The sequence below is a fragment of the Stegostoma tigrinum genome, chromosome 22, assembly GCF_030684315.1.
Source record: "Stegostoma tigrinum isolate sSteTig4 chromosome 22, sSteTig4.hap1, whole genome shotgun sequence".
Lineage (NCBI taxonomy): Eukaryota > Metazoa > Chordata > Chondrichthyes > Orectolobiformes > Stegostomatidae > Stegostoma > Stegostoma tigrinum.
Genome location: NC_081375.1, coordinates 9,738,760 through 9,754,284, shown reverse-complemented (window position 1 = coordinate 9,754,284; position 15,525 = coordinate 9,738,760). Strand labels below are relative to the sequence as shown.

General features: G+C 37.8%; 1 protein-coding gene across 7 annotated transcripts in view; it reads left to right on the top strand.

Moving 5' to 3' along the window:
* helz (helicase with zinc finger) overlaps window positions 1-15,525 on the top strand; it is a 279,455-nt gene that overhangs the window by 155,116 nt on the left and 108,814 nt on the right. For 5 of the 7 annotated variants that reach the window (XM_048554822.1, XM_048554826.1, XM_048554821.1 and 2 more), the window contains 5 exons: window positions 2,075-2,196; window positions 5,407-5,552; window positions 6,963-7,110; window positions 12,351-12,534; window positions 14,104-14,332. In XM_048554822.1, the coding sequence (XP_048410779.1) occupies window positions 2,075-2,196; window positions 5,407-5,552; window positions 6,963-7,110; window positions 12,351-12,534; window positions 14,104-14,332 (829 nt within the window). The remainder of the gene's footprint in view (window positions 1-2,074; window positions 2,197-5,406; window positions 5,553-6,962; window positions 7,111-12,350; window positions 12,535-14,103; window positions 14,333-15,525) is intronic. The other 2 variants (XM_048554824.1, XM_048554823.1) reach the window with 1 other exon arrangement.

Here is a 15,525-nt window from a genome sequence, read left to right as displayed (position 1 = left end):
GTGACTGTGAAGGAATGATGATACATTTCCAAATCAAGATGGTGTAGGATTTGGCAAACTTAAGTGATGTTCCCATTTGCGTGTTGCCTTTGATTTCTAGGTAGTGCAGGTTGCAGATTTGGAAGGTACTGCCAGAAACCCTTGGTGTGTTACGTGGTGCAACTTTTAGATGGAATACTCTGCAGCTATTGTTCATAGCAACTGCGTGGGCTGTCAACCATTGAGTTGTTTTAAAAGATGGTGTTCAGCTTCTTGAGTGTTTCTTTGGAGCTCCATTCACCCAGGCAAAATTATTTCATATGCTGACTCCTTATGCATTGTAGATGGTTGGTAGGTTTGGGAATTTGGGATCTTTGTGACCATACTATTTATTTGGCTTGATACGATAAATTTGCCAGTGCCAGTTTCTAAATTTTGATGGTGGGAGATTCATTGATTGTGGTGGTAATGCAGTTAAGTGTGAAGGAAGAGCATTAGATTATTTACTTTGTTAGAGATGATCGTTGTCTAGCAATTGTCGCCTCAGCCCTGAATGCTGCAAATCTTAGTGTGTGTAGGAATTAGTTGTTTCATTTTTGGAGGATGACATGTGGAACTGAACATTCATTATTGAGATTTGATTGCTTCTGTAATTGCTATGATGACCCAGCCCAAAGTTCCTATACATGCTCTGAATTCATCTGTCTTACGTGTAAGACCCTTTGTGTTGAAATAAATTCCATTAATATCAAAAATGCTCCTTTAGAGATACACCGAACACCTCTGGGATACCCAAAAGCACCTATATTGAGTATTCATGCCAACTGAAAACTGCTTTCTCTAACACCTCATTTCACTGTCACTTCCACTCCCAATTTGGAAAATCCAATAGCTGCTTCCTGGAATTTTCATATCCCCAATCTTAAATGTTCTCAGGTTTGAATGACCTCATCAAGGATTTATCCAAGCTTTCTGGGTCTGGAACTGTTGCCAAACTCCTTGCTCTCAGGTAATGTATTTTAAGTATCCTCTCCCTTTCTCAGGAGTACTGCTTTATATTCATTCAAGGCTTCTGCAGAACTGTCCCAAACTTAAATTTAAAAAAAACTTATTTAAAACCACTGGGTTCCCCCCCACCACCAAAACACTTTTTAAAAAATAAAAACCCAGTAATTTCTAACTGAAACCTTGATGCACAATTGTTTATCTTGCTCAGTGTTAAACAACAACCCATTAGTCTTGGAAGTTCACTGCCTATGTGTGGTGAATGCAGATTAAGCTGTGGCTTTCAAAATGGGCATTGGATAATCATCTGAAGAATGCAAATGCACAATACTGTGGAAAAAGTCAGACGAGTGACAATCCTTGTTGAGAATTCACGCAGAAATAATGGGCTGATTGACCTCTACGTGTGTAGTCATTCTGTGATTTTGTTTGATCTATTTCTCAACAGTTGCATGAAATGGGCTGTTTAAGACCGTGAAACCCAAGCTGTTACACACACTGTATTTTTTGCATTTGTTTGCAATGGCATCTATTATGTTGAAAGGGCTTCAGTAGCTACCTGTTTAGAAATGTTTGCAAAAAGCAAACTAATTTATCCATGTTTTATCACAATCTATGACATAAATAGGAAGCTTTTTTCATGTCTTTTGGGGAGGATGGAATGTTTGAGTGTCTTGAAATGTAACCAGTGAGGAAAATAAGTTTGAGATTCTAAATGGAATTGAGGCGTTAACATGCTATTGAAAAGAGTGGTAGGTTGTGGATTTCTGCTTTCAGAGGAATCATTTCTGATTTCAGGTTTGCAATGGTGGGTACAAGCTTAATAGTTGCCCAAGATTCTTCAAGGGCACTGCTTGAGGACTTTCTCAGTACACAGTGTGAGAGTAAGATTGATGGAGCTTAGAAGCAGATTGTCCACTTGACCTTAGATGATGAAATTAGAAGCACTGTCAGTTGTTATCTGTGTCTGTGTATTAAAAGTGAAGTGAATGACGTTCTGTTTTAAGTTGAAATTTACAATTAGTAATATGTTTAATTCCATATTTTAGGATAATGTTCAGTAACGCTTGGCACAATATTTGTTTATCAGCAGGTTTATTCACTCATATTCTGTTGGATGAAGCTGCTCAAGCGATGGAGTGTGAGACCATCATGCCTCTGGCACTAGCTAGTAGACACACAAGGATTGTCTTGGCTGGGGATCACATGCAGGTGAGCCATCTATGGACCAAGTTTAAACTTCATTAGCAACTATATCAGGATATGAATAATGAAATTGCTTTTTATTTCTCATAATTGCAAACCTCTTGGGTTTTGTGTTCCTTATATTTCTGTGGCAACAGAAAATGCCACAAGGCTCTATTCATTTATCCTCTTCTTGTAATTAAATTCACTGAGGTTTTGCAAGATGCTGTTTAGGTTCATCCTGATTTTGTAGCTCTTTTAAATAAAAATAATGAATATCATAGCAAAGACTGTAGTGGGTTGTCTTTCATTTGGAGTAAAGTGTTCTTTTAAAAACCAGAAATTTAGCTCACATCCAGGTCTAATATGCTCTGGATGGCTTATTCGTTTGATATAATTTTAATGCTGATACTGAATTTCTTTGCTCCATTCCACCACAATCCCACAATCTTTCTTTTTAAGAAGCAACAGTTGGACTCATTAAGTTCACTTGCACGGTGTCCGGATCTTGGCTGAATCACCATCTGTTTAATTTTCTTGTTAAATTAACAATTTGGCTTTCTTAAAATTTTGATGACCTGATTCTACCTAACATTGCCAGGGTAATAGCGTGTCCAGACAGCTTGGCTCTGCAATCGGCCTTTTTATGTAACATGACAGTAACTGTTCATAAAAGAAGGAAAAACGCTGAAAAACTGGTTCCTGTTGCCGGATAGCACTCAATATTCCAGTGGTAATTATGCATCAATGCCCTTTAAATGAAAGTTTAATAGATAGAAAGTGCTTTCAAATGGACTTCATCTACATGTTTTGAACAGATGCCACAAGATCATTATGTGAAGGTTGGAGTTGGCAACTGTGGAAAATTGAATGCATTTGAATTTTTTTCCAGAAATGCAAGTTTGCCAGGAGTTTCTTAACAAAGACTTACTTGGGATATTCTCAAATGTGTATGTCATTTATGTCCAAGAAAGTCACCTTTGTAAAACTGATGAGTGGAATTTTTGCCAACTTCCGGGCCATCTGTCAGATTAACCGGGTTTTTTGGCTTACAAACCTGATGTAGGACAGGGGACTTTGAGTGTTTTTCTGAGTGGAGGGGTTTTGGAAGGTAGGGTCAGTTAGGCATCTGCTATTACGCAGCTGTGTTTTCGCTTTTCAGGCATCCTCCTCATCCACCCAGATATATTCCCAACTCTTCCGCCAATTATGAAGAAAAAGAGGGAAGCACTCTGCTTTTGCCAGTGTTGTCCTGTAACTCAGTAATCTGGCTTTTTATTTATTTCTCCAGTTTTCTGATCAGGCACATAAACTAAGCATGATTGGGGTAAGGATGGAAAAGAAAGTTGATTATTGGAAAGAATGGGGCCAAGTGGACGGAAGAGCCTTTGTTACTATTGTTGCCTTGATTTTTTTTCCCACCGTTGTTTACATTTATTTAATAGTTGCAAGGCTTCCTTCGGTGTATATGATAGTGATATAACAGCATTGTGCAACTTTTTATGTATCAGTTTTGTGTATCGCTGGGCTTTCTTTGTAAGTGCACTAGCTACAGAACTGTTGCACACAAATTAAGCAGCAACAAAAGGCAATGATTTTATAGTGAGCAGTGGATTCTGTGATGGAACATGAACAAGTTGGTAAATGTAGTTATGGACTTGCATTGCCTGTATTTATTGCACATATCAGTCATGAATTAGTGGTTACTGTCACAATTTCTTATTTGTAAATGGCAGGTTTGATGGAAATTTTTAAGGAACTGAACTGGTGAAAAATTTATTTGCAGTCATGTATTTGCCATTGTAGCATCATAAAAGACTTCACCAATAAGTAGAGCAGAAAGCATTGTGAAAAACCATCAACAATTTATGATTGCACTTCTAAAATGTTTGAAGCTTTCATCTGTACTTTCTGTCCCTTCATGAAATTTCTGTTTTTGACCTTGAACAACTGAAAGAATTTTCTCACTTCTGATCCCCAAAATCATAATGTTTGCATTTTTCTTCAACTTTGTTGTTTTGTATTTTTCAACATTAACTTATAGAACTATAATCACTGGATGTAATTTATACATTGTGTGTTCCAAAGCATTTTGGCTGATGTAATACGGATCACCTGGCTTCTCATTGGATCTCGATCATTTGTACTTGAGCTTCTAATGAGTTCATATTTTCTCCATCCGCAAAAGTTGCAAAATAGTGGCACAATTGGTGGGAATATGTGCAATTCGTTTTCCCTTTTTCTTAATTGCTACTACTTGACAGAAGAATGATAGTAGCCTTGGAGATGCTTGTGATCATCCACTTATCTCGCATGGCCTGTCAGTTGGCTGACTGGAGTTTATAGTGGCAGATGAATACATGATGAATTTTCCCTGGTCAAGATATCCAGGCTATCATAAAGTTACAGCTGTTACCATCATGACTGAGACAGCTTTTTGAAAAAAGATTTCCCTCACTATAATTAAAATCACTAGCCAGTTTGCATGGCATTTAGTGTTCTGTGAATTTCTTCATGTTTGATCATTCAAGATGGCAGGCTCTAGTCACCATTTTCTAATGTTATTTTTACAGTCAAACTTTTCTAAAGTCAATATCAATAGAAAAATGACTACTCAAGCCTCTTTTTCATCAATTGTTTAATAAAGTGCAGAATAGTCTGGAATGTTCAGTGACAAATATTTTTAATTTATGTGAATTAAAAGTGTAGCATCAGTTTCAAAAGTGAATGTTCATTTTGATGCTCATTGTTAATTTGTTTGAATCAGCGTAATATATATTTTTCTGAATTCTTATTGTTTGAAGTTATTTTGTTTAACAGTAACACTGCCTCAGAAGTAGAAGCGGAAATTGAAATAGTTTTACGCATCAGTTCTGACTAAGTTTATTTTTGTAAATGTTATTACAGCACTGTTTGCAGTTAGTTCTTCACTCCCTTTTCTTCAAAAGTAGCCAATTGTTTCCCAGTCAATGATCACAATGACCAAGGGCTGGAGAATTCCATTTCCTTCTGATCATGTCTTGTGAGCTCTATTGTCCATTTCCTTGCTTTGTATTAACCTGTAATCTGGTTTAAATTTCCAGGCGCAATAACTTCTTCCTGTTTTAACCAGTGTAACAATGATATGAGATGAAAGTTTATGAAAGCAAAACATCAGAAATAAAGTTGCCTTATAACTTTTTGCTCAGCAAAGTACAAATTTAAAAATAGCTAACATTCTGCTTTAACATTTTCCAGCTTAGTCCCTTTGTATACAGTGAATTTGCCCGGGAAAGAAATCTTCATGTATCTTTGCTAGATCGTCTGTATGAACACTACCCAGCAGAGTTTCCATGCAGAATTCTACTGTGTGAGAACTATCGTTCCCATGAAGCTATTATCAAGTAGGTACTTGAGTTTACCACATTTCTTCGGTGTATGACTCAATTGAGTTAGTTCTGGTGATTTTGGAAGGATTTGCTCTCAGTAAGATACTTGGAGCTTCCATACCTGATTGAGACAACTGAATTAATTTGCCCAGTTGTCCTTATGTTTGCATCTTCTTTGTTAATATATCTTCCTCCCAGTGATATCATTCAATTTTTAACAAAGTTGATTGCTGACTGACAAATGCTCTTCAACTTGGACAGATATTTTGCTGGTTCTAAAACAGGAATAGTGACTGATCTAAAAAAGCCGATAATAAGTGAGACTGTCCAATTGTCTGTTTTTCGAAGGAGTAGGGCACAATACAAGTAGAGCACGAAAAGCATTTCACCACATCGATTTAATATTTAGTCATTACCAAAATATTCACTTTGCAATAAACCTTTCATCACAGTCCAACCTAAACATATAGTTCCAATGTAGTTGCAGTTTTTGCAGCAGTAATTAATAGTAAAACTTCATTCTGATATTATTTTTCTAGAAAGAAATTCACGAAATGAAATTGAGATACCTGTAGTTTAGAAGTAACTTTTCAATCCCGTTGCCTATTCTGCACGAAGTGCGAGGATTGAGCTAAATTGTTGACATTGCTGTATCTGCTCATGATTTATCATCTCAATAATCTCTTAAACCTCATCAAAACTTATCTCTTCAACCACAGTTACAGTCACCACATCTAATTTGTCTGTTGTTTGCATCCATTCCATCACTTTCAATTACCTTGTGACATTGACCATATAGTGGGTAATTACAGACTGTTCAGTTTAATTAATCATCTGACAACTGAGAGGTATCACTTTGTCTCCAACTATGTTTATGCATAATGCAGAAGTTAAGCCATGTTTGCAGAAACAATGGTAATTGTATTTTGGCTAGACCCTAGGAATGTGATTTGCAGAAGAATATGTTTTCATTGGGAAGCGAACAATTTAAATGTTTGGATTTTTAGGTTATGCGTTTTCAAATTTACTACGTAAAAGCAACGTTTGGCTAAACTTGACTTAACACTTGTAAGTTAATGTGTTAGGAATTGCATTGTTGGGTATTGGCTTTGAGTTGGCAAGGATGGATTTTTATTTTGCATTACAGTTATAATGTAGGATTGGTTGTGTTGTAAATTAATTCCTTTCTCCTGAGAAAGGTAATAAATATCTTCTTGAACTTCTGATTATTTTCTATATTTTTTAAACAGAATCAGTAAGGTGTTAGATGGAAAGTTAAACTTGATTCAAAATAAACTTATTCAGCACAGTATTTTTTGGTTTTGTTATTTGTAATTTATGTGCTAAATCAACAAATAATGAGGACCCACTAGTATTTAAGAGGTTCTGCTTAATGAAATTTAACCACATTTAATTTTATTTCAGTTACACTTCTGAACTATTCTATGAGGGGAAGTTGATGGCGAGCGGAAAGCAACCGGCGCACAAAGATTTCTATCCACTGACATTCTTCACAGCCCGAGGAGAAGATGTTCAAGAGAAAAACAGCACTGCTTTCTATAACAATTCAGAGGTAAGGTAACAAATATCTCTGCTGGTTGTATCTGCCCATTGTCTATTGTTTCCACAGACCCTGCTGATTTTAAGGTTTTGTTACAATGGTGCACTTAAATATTGTGTTATCAGTAACTACCATGTACATGTCTGTAAGAGTGCTTTGAATTAATGAAGTTATCCATCAAATGAATTTCCACCCTGAATTGATTAAAGGAGACTTATGTGGAACAAATTGTACATTCATACAGTGAAGTTTTGGCCTGTGGTATAAAATTCTTGAAACTTTCCTTGGTTTTGAAGTGAAACTTATTGACTTAATTTCTATTCAATGATGCTTCCTCTTGAAGTTCAACATTGATCCAATAATCTTTTTAATCTCTGTTTTCTCCCCATATCCTGCAAAGATATGAATTCATTGCTGTCATGATTCTCCAGGTTCATGAAATCACTTTGATTTTTTTTCAAACTCCCAATCATGACTGTAAGAACATTGACTCATATTTGTGGGGCTTCGCTGTGCACAGACTGGCTGCTTATAAAATATTGCTGAGGTTCAAAAGTTGTATTTTCGCATTCACAGCCTCTCAGCCTCTCCTCCCTATTTTAACAAACTGAAATGATGAAGGTAATCGTCGTTTAGCATGATTGTATTCACTTTGGATCGGCATCTAACATGAGGTCACTGAGTTGATTTGTAGCAGTTGTAAACTGGGTGGGATCACCTCAGTCAGGATTATGTTTTGTGCTCAGTTACACACTGATTTTAGGAATTACCTCTGTTTGAGTGAGCTCCATGATCTCTGTTACGTTCATCTTCGTATGATCAAAGATGAGAGTCTAAAACTCGGCATAGTTTCAAAAAATGGGATCTTCCATTTAAAATTCGATGTTTGGAATTTATTTTTCCTAGTGAACAATGGAGGCTGAATTATTGAATATGCACAGTTGGACCGATTTTTGATTGACACGGGAACCCAGGCTTTTGAGGAGCAGGTGGGAGTGGGATTTAAGCCACAATCAGATTATTCATGATCTTAATAAATGGTGCAGCTGGCTTAAAAAGACCCTTCAGCACAGCCAATCCACACCACCCATATTTTTGAACTAAACTAGTCCCACTTGCTTGCATTTGGCCCATATCCCTCCAAATTTTTCATATTCGCACACTTGTCCAAATATCTTTAAACATTGTAACTGTATCTAGATGTACCACTTCCATACGAACCACTCTGTAAAAAAAGTTGCACCTCATGTCTTTTTTAAGCCTTTCTCCTTTCACCTTAAAAATATGTCCCCTAGTTTTGAGCTCATCTGCCCAAGCAAAAAGACCCTTGTCATTCACTTTATCCATGCCCCTCATCGCTCATGTTTGGAAGGGTTTTACCTTAAATTCAAGTATATTCTGAACACAGCAACAAAAACTCATGTCAATAACAAAAATGTAGGCATTGATGTTTTGCTTTACTGATTGTTTTATCTCTCCATAAAGCTGAACTCCTACGATGAATGTAAATACCTATGGTCAGGTGGAAGACTCACTCATATTGTCTGAATATAATCACTTCATACCAAGTTCAATATTTGCTCCCTGCACTTTTTTAAAAAAAATGGAGTTAAGCCACTGAAATAATAATTGATGAGGCTTAGCAACCTAGTTTAGAATAGCTGAAGCTAGGACTGATTAGTTGGCCTCATCATGATATTTGTGTCATCGCCATTTGATCAATTGAGAGAAAAGGTTATACGGTGTTCTGCCTGTATTGCAGTCATTGTTAGTTCCAAGGCTGGAATTAGTAACTTGACAGCAGAGGGGGGCATTAATACAGTCATTTCAAAACTGATGCCTACACCATGTTTAACTAAATGATATCAGCTGTTGGATTTCTGTGTGAAAATGTTGGAGATTTTCTATTGCGACATATTGATCTTGCTGTTTAATAAGTTATGGTACTTCAAACTTTAGATTGTGCTGAGGAACAATGTGAAGTACTTAATATAATAAAAATAGTTTTCGCTTATTGAAAATATAGTATAGAGATGCCTTGAAGTTCAAATGTTTAGTGATGCAATTACACATAAAAAAATTTCTGGTTTTCTTTTAATGTGGGTGCAGAGACATCCCCTGGCATTACATGGAGAAAAATAAAGAAAATACTTCGTTATTTCATATCAGTTCTTTGAGAAAGTGACCAAACAGGTAGATGAGAGTAAACCGGTTGATGTGGTGTATATGGATTTCAGCAAGGCGTTCGATAAGGTTCCCCACAGTAGGCTATTGTACAAAATGCAGAGGAATGGAATTGTGGGAGATATAGCAGTTTGGATCAGAAATTGGCTTGCTGAAAGAAGACAGAGGGTGGTAGTTGATGGGAAATGTTCATCCTGGAGACCAGTTACTTGTGGTGTATCGCAAGGGTCGGTGTTGGGTCCACTGCTGTTTGTCGTTTTTATAAATGACCTGGATGAGGGCGTAGAACGATGGGTTAGTAAATTTGCAGACGACACTAAGGTCAGTGGAGTTGTGGATAGTGACGAAGGATGCTGTAGGTTGCAGAGAGACATAGATAAGCTGCAGAGCTGGGCTGAGAGGTGGCAAATGGAGTTTAATGCGGACAAGTGTGAGGTGATGCACTTTGGTAGGAGTAACCAGAAGGCAAAGTACAGGGCTAATGGTAAGATTCTTAGTAGTGTAGATGAGCAGAGAGATCTCTGTCTCCATGTACACAGATCATTGAAAGTTGCCACCCAGGTTGACAGGGCTGTTAAGAAGGCAGAGAATGTTTTAGCTTTTATTAATAGAGGGATCGAGTTCCGGAACCAAGAGGTTATGGTGAAGCTGTACAAAACTCTGGTGCGGCTGCACTTGGAGTATTGTGTACAGTTCTGGTCACGGCATTATAAGAAGGATGTGGAAGCTTTGGAAAGGGTGCAGAGGAGATTTACTAGGATGTTGCCTGGTATGGAGGGAAGGTCTTATGAGGAAAGGCTGAGGGACTTGAGGCTGTTTTCATTAGAGAGAAGAAGGTTGAGAAGTGATTTAATTGAGACATATAAAATAACCAGAGGGTTAGATAGCGTGGATAGGGAGAGCCTTTTTCCTAGGATGGTGACGGCGAGCACAAGGGGGCATAGCTTTAAATTGAGGGGTGAAAGATATAGGACAGATGTCAGAGGTAGTTTCTTTACTCAGAGAGTAGTAAGGGAATGGAACGCTTTCCCTGCAACGGTTGTAGATTCGCCAACTTCAGGTACGTTTAGGTCGTCATTGGATAAGCATATGGACGTACATGGAATAGTGTAGGTTAGATGGGCTTGAGATCGGTACGACAGGTCGGCACAACATCGAGGGCCGAAGGGCCTGTACTGTGCTGTAATGTTCTATGTTCTATGTAAATACTTAGCAGTCTGAATATTTCATACAATTGTAGTGATTGTGTTTCAGCAATGATCCTCAATGGCATGAATGGTCACTATGTTTGATTAGGTGGTATGCAGACAGAAATGCTGGCCAGTGCACAAAACATGCTCCCCTTGAAAGAATAGTCTTAGATTTTTTACCGTCAATTGGATTGGGCATACTGGATCATACTGACTTTGCCATTCTTTTGAAATGATCTTGTTTCCTCCATGCTGTGGTTCAGTTTGACCCTAGAGCATGTGCTAAAGTTCCTTTAACAATCCATCCAAGTTTTCACTTTGCTGGAAAGAGGATTGATGAAATTGTCTCAACCAATTCATCAATAAATTAACAGAAAAATGTCAGTCTGTGGAGTTGTGCTTGGCACAAGTCACCTTCCAGGTAAGGACACAGACTGTAAGGCAGTGACCTGCTCAAAACCATACGGATATATCAGCTGTCAAACAGGGCCAGTTACTTGCGAACATTGCTTTTTCCCCTCTGCCTTTGATTTATTTCAGCCATTAAACACGTTTCCCAGTTTCTTTATGAACTATAGCAGGAAAATACTCTATCTTTTTCTGTACCTTCTGTGAATACTTGTGAAATTTCATTAAAAATATCTGAAAATCAAATAAGCGTGAACAGAGTCACTTTGATAGGCCTAGAAACAAGAAAGTCTCCAGTCCTATTCCTGGTAATGAACAGAATGGAATGGAATGGAATATATTCCCTACACTGTGGAAGCAGGCCATTTGACCCATCAAGTCCACACTGACCCTTTGAAGATCATCCCACTCAGAGCCACCTCAGCCCTATAATCCTGCATTTCTCATGGCTAACCAACCTAGTTACACATAACACTGGGCAATTTAGCATGGCCAGGCCACCTATACTATACATTTTTGAACTAAGAGAGAAAACTGGAGCACCTTGAAGAAACCCACAAAGACATGGGGAGAGTGTGCAAACTCTATAGAGACAATTGCCCAAAGGTGGAGTCAAACCCAGGTCCCTGGTGCTGTGAAGCAGCAGTGCTAACCGCTGAGCCACCATGATGCAATTAATCTTAGCAGTTCAGACTGTATAATTGGCGTAGCTCCTAATGGGGATTACTTAAGGTCCCATTTTTGTACACCTTCCAGAAACTCTTCCAGCATGTTTGCATCTCTAGCCATTGTGTGCATTTGTTAAACTGCTTCTTGTATAAATAGTTCACTTGAGTGAGATCTTAAAATTATTTTGATTCTAGTTTTTGTTGCTTAATGCAAGTGTTTTATATCATCATAACTTGTGCTATTTAATGGAACTAATTTATGGTTGCTGTTTAAGTCCAAACCTTTCGGTTTTGGTTCCCTATTTGTTCAGTTCAATGTGGAGTGATTTATCTTGGGGTGACAGAGACAGAAAAATCAAATCATGTCTAAATTCGTTGAATCAAATTTGTAGCATTTCATATCCAAAAATATGTTTCCATTGAGCCTTTGCTAAGTTGTGGTAATACTTGATGAGAATGGTTGATTATAAAGCCATCCTTTTCTTGGGCATGCTAACTTTATGAATTGTGGAAGATCCTGGTATTTCAGTTTTCAGATGTACTTTACCATAGAGTTAATCGATAATAGTAGTGCAACTCTGTGGTTGAACTTTATTTATATTTAATCCCAAACTGGTTTGACTCAAAATTATCAGTTAGCTTTAGTTAAGTAGATGTCATGTCTTGGAATTCACTTTATATATTGTTCAGCATAGTTGGGCTGATGAATGAATCTTTGAATATCTTCAAATGTAGAGGTTGCAATTCTGTTCTTTAATGTTAAGATGCAATGACTAAAATCATACCTTGTCCCTCCTAAAAGGTGTTTGAAATTGTGGAACGCGTTGAAGAACTCAGAAGGAAGTGGCCGGTTGCTTGGGGGAAGTTGGATGAAGGCAGCATTGGAGTAGTGACACCATATGCTGATCAAGTGTTCAGGATTCGATCGGAACTCCGTAAGAAGAGATTGTCAGAAGTGAATGTAGAACGAGTTCTGAATGTTCAAGGTGGGTTCCCACTTGCTCGTTAAAGTGAAGTTGCTTTTCGTTTTGTTTCTGTTGTTGTACGCCATAGGAAATTGTCTCATTTAGGGTGAGGGAGATCACAATGAAGCTAACAGAATACTGAGATAGAGTGGACATGGAGACGATGTTTCCACGAGTAAGAGAGACTAGGACAAGGCTATGGAGAACATATCGTTGAGTGTCTCGAAGGCACTTAAGTTCTTGATTAGTAAGAGGATTGAAGGTTACAGGGAGAATGCAGGAGAATAGCTTTGAGAAACATTTCAACTATGATCAAATGGTGGAGCAGGGCCAGTGGACAATGACCTAATTCAGGTCCTACATCTTACAGTCCAATGTCTTATGGTCTTACTTGAGGAATTGGGTGATAGAAATGTACACTTGATGCAGTGAACTTTATCCTGTTCTACTTACGTGAGAGTCCATGCCTGTGTAATAAATTTTCCATCTTGGCTGTTGTTTGCAAGAGCTGTCCTGAGGGAGGGGAAGCTGTTTGGATAGTCCCTGTCGGTGACAGATGTGAATGAAGCAATAAAGCCTGCACACATGCTAGCCACAGCATTTTAGGGGTCAGTGAATAAAAAATATTTTTAAAGCCTCATTGTTGAGGCTGGGTTAATGTTGTTTGACGTATTTTCCTGATATTATTTTCCTGATATTATAAAACTTGCTTCATGGTTGTTGTAGGAGGGACACATAGTTTAGTTTCTTCTTGAGAGCTATTGCCATGATTGGCATGTGTCTTTGATGGTTGAAGTTAATCAGAAGGGCTAGGACGGAACAGAGGAATTTTACCTAATGACTGAACATTGTTGATGCAGTCAGTTTACCAGCTGGTTTTGAGGAAGATCACTACTCGTCTCCAGCTCCTCGGGGCACCTGTTTGGAATGAGAGCTTGTGCTCAGTACAGCTCTGGAAATAGTCTATTAACGAGCATTTCTGTCTTAATTTAGTTGTCTGAATAATATCATCAATCCTCCTTCCAGCAAAATGGCAATGACAGGGTGAATCTGTTATCTTTTCTATATAAAACAAACCTGTTAAAATCTAAATTGACTTTGTTCTCCTTTTTCTAAAATAAAAAAATCAGCTCAATGGAATCCTGATATGTCTCTGCGTAAGTGGATTTTGTGGAAAACATAAATATTTGACGTCAGCATGATGAACATCAGTGACCTTTCTTTTCGTTATCTAAATAAACACCCATTTCATGCAACTGTTTCTTTTGAATCCATACAGGTAGAACTACATCTGTAGAGAGTTTGCTCTTTTGGCCCAAGTCTGAAAATCAGTGTACTCTACTATGAATATTAGAATCTTTGCATTGTTAGATCCTTTACAGCTATGGTGCAAAAGAATAAAAGGCTTGCGATTAAAAAAGCACTTGTCATGACTTTAGGATGTCCCAAGGTGTTGACAACCAGAGTAATATAAACCATGTGCAATTTCGATGTAATAGCTTTGATCATTTTTTCCAGGTAATACCTGCTTTTAAGTTAGCTTGACTTGGGAAAAATCATATGAATCCTTGTTTCTTTTTAATTTTTCAGGCAAGCAGTTTCGGGTCTTATTTCTCAGTACAGTAAGGACAAGACACACATGCAAACATAAGCAGACCCCTATCAAGCGAAAGGAACAGTTGGTAGAGGACTCCACCGAGGACCTGGACTATGGGTTTCTTTCTAATTACAAACTACTTAATACTGCCATCACCAGGGCACAGTCCCTGGTTGCTGTGGTTGGAGACCCCATAGCTCTATGCTCAGTTGGGAGATGCAGGTAAAGTAAAACGTTTTCTTCAAGTTATTAATCAGAAAACTAACGAGTACTCACTGATGTAACTTCACTCATTGCAGCCTCTTAATACAATTTTTTTGTTTATTTGAGAGAGTTCTTTGATGCAGGGCTTTCAGATGGGATGCACCAATTTGCATGTGGGAAATCCAGTAGACCAGTGAAAACTAATGATCAGCATTTTTACTGTGCATCCAGTTAATTTGCATTAAGCTACTCTTTCAGCCTTGATTCAAGATCTCAGGAGATGTCCAACCAAATTGGGCTTCTTGACAATTGCTTGACCGGCATGATCTCTTTTCCATGAACAATGCCAAGTATGTGTCTATGCAAGATCTCTTCTAGCATCTGGGAGTATTGATTTCCTATAGCGTAGTTCAGTCATGTTTCATACAGTGATGTGAGATTTTGTTTGTTTGAGGAGATAGGAGTCTAGATTGGTTTGTGAATTGGATATTGACATGTCTCAGTTTGTCAAGTCTACAATACTTTTGTATATGTACAAAGACTTTGGATTTGTTTGATTTTTCAATAGAAGATGACCCATAAATCAACTTGAAACTTCAAGCACATTCTAGCATTTGTCATTATTATTTCCAAAATTGTACTTTAAAAGTCCTTGTAATTTCAAAGCTACTAATTCAAATCTCAAAGTAGATTGACTTCATCAGCTCTCTTGGTTCACTGAGGAAATACAAAATGATAGATGACAGCATTCATTATAGTAGGATTTTGTATTGGAGAAATTTGTGTTTTGAGTGCTGCTGATTTGAAAATTGTCGGGTGGATGAAAGTGAACTATATTGTCAGCCTTTTCACTGAGTTTTAGGTTTATAACCCGCTGAAGTCGAATCTGATACATTACTCATGACCAAGAAACCCTGCAATGAAGAATGTGAGATATATATTTACCATATATTTACCATTCTACCAGGCTTTAGGGCTACTGCCCAATTAGAGAGTGCCCACTGATGGTGTTTTAACTTGAGGGTCACCACATCACAGGCAAGGGTCAAGGTTTAGAAGCTGCAGTCTTTATGGTAATCTCAGCCACTGTTTGAATTGAACCCATTTTGGCATCACTCTGCATTGCAACCAGATATCCAGCCAGCTTTGGCACTAGGCGCTTTAGGGGGCTGGTGAGCTAAGCAGAACTCTAGCACTCGGCAGCATTCTGA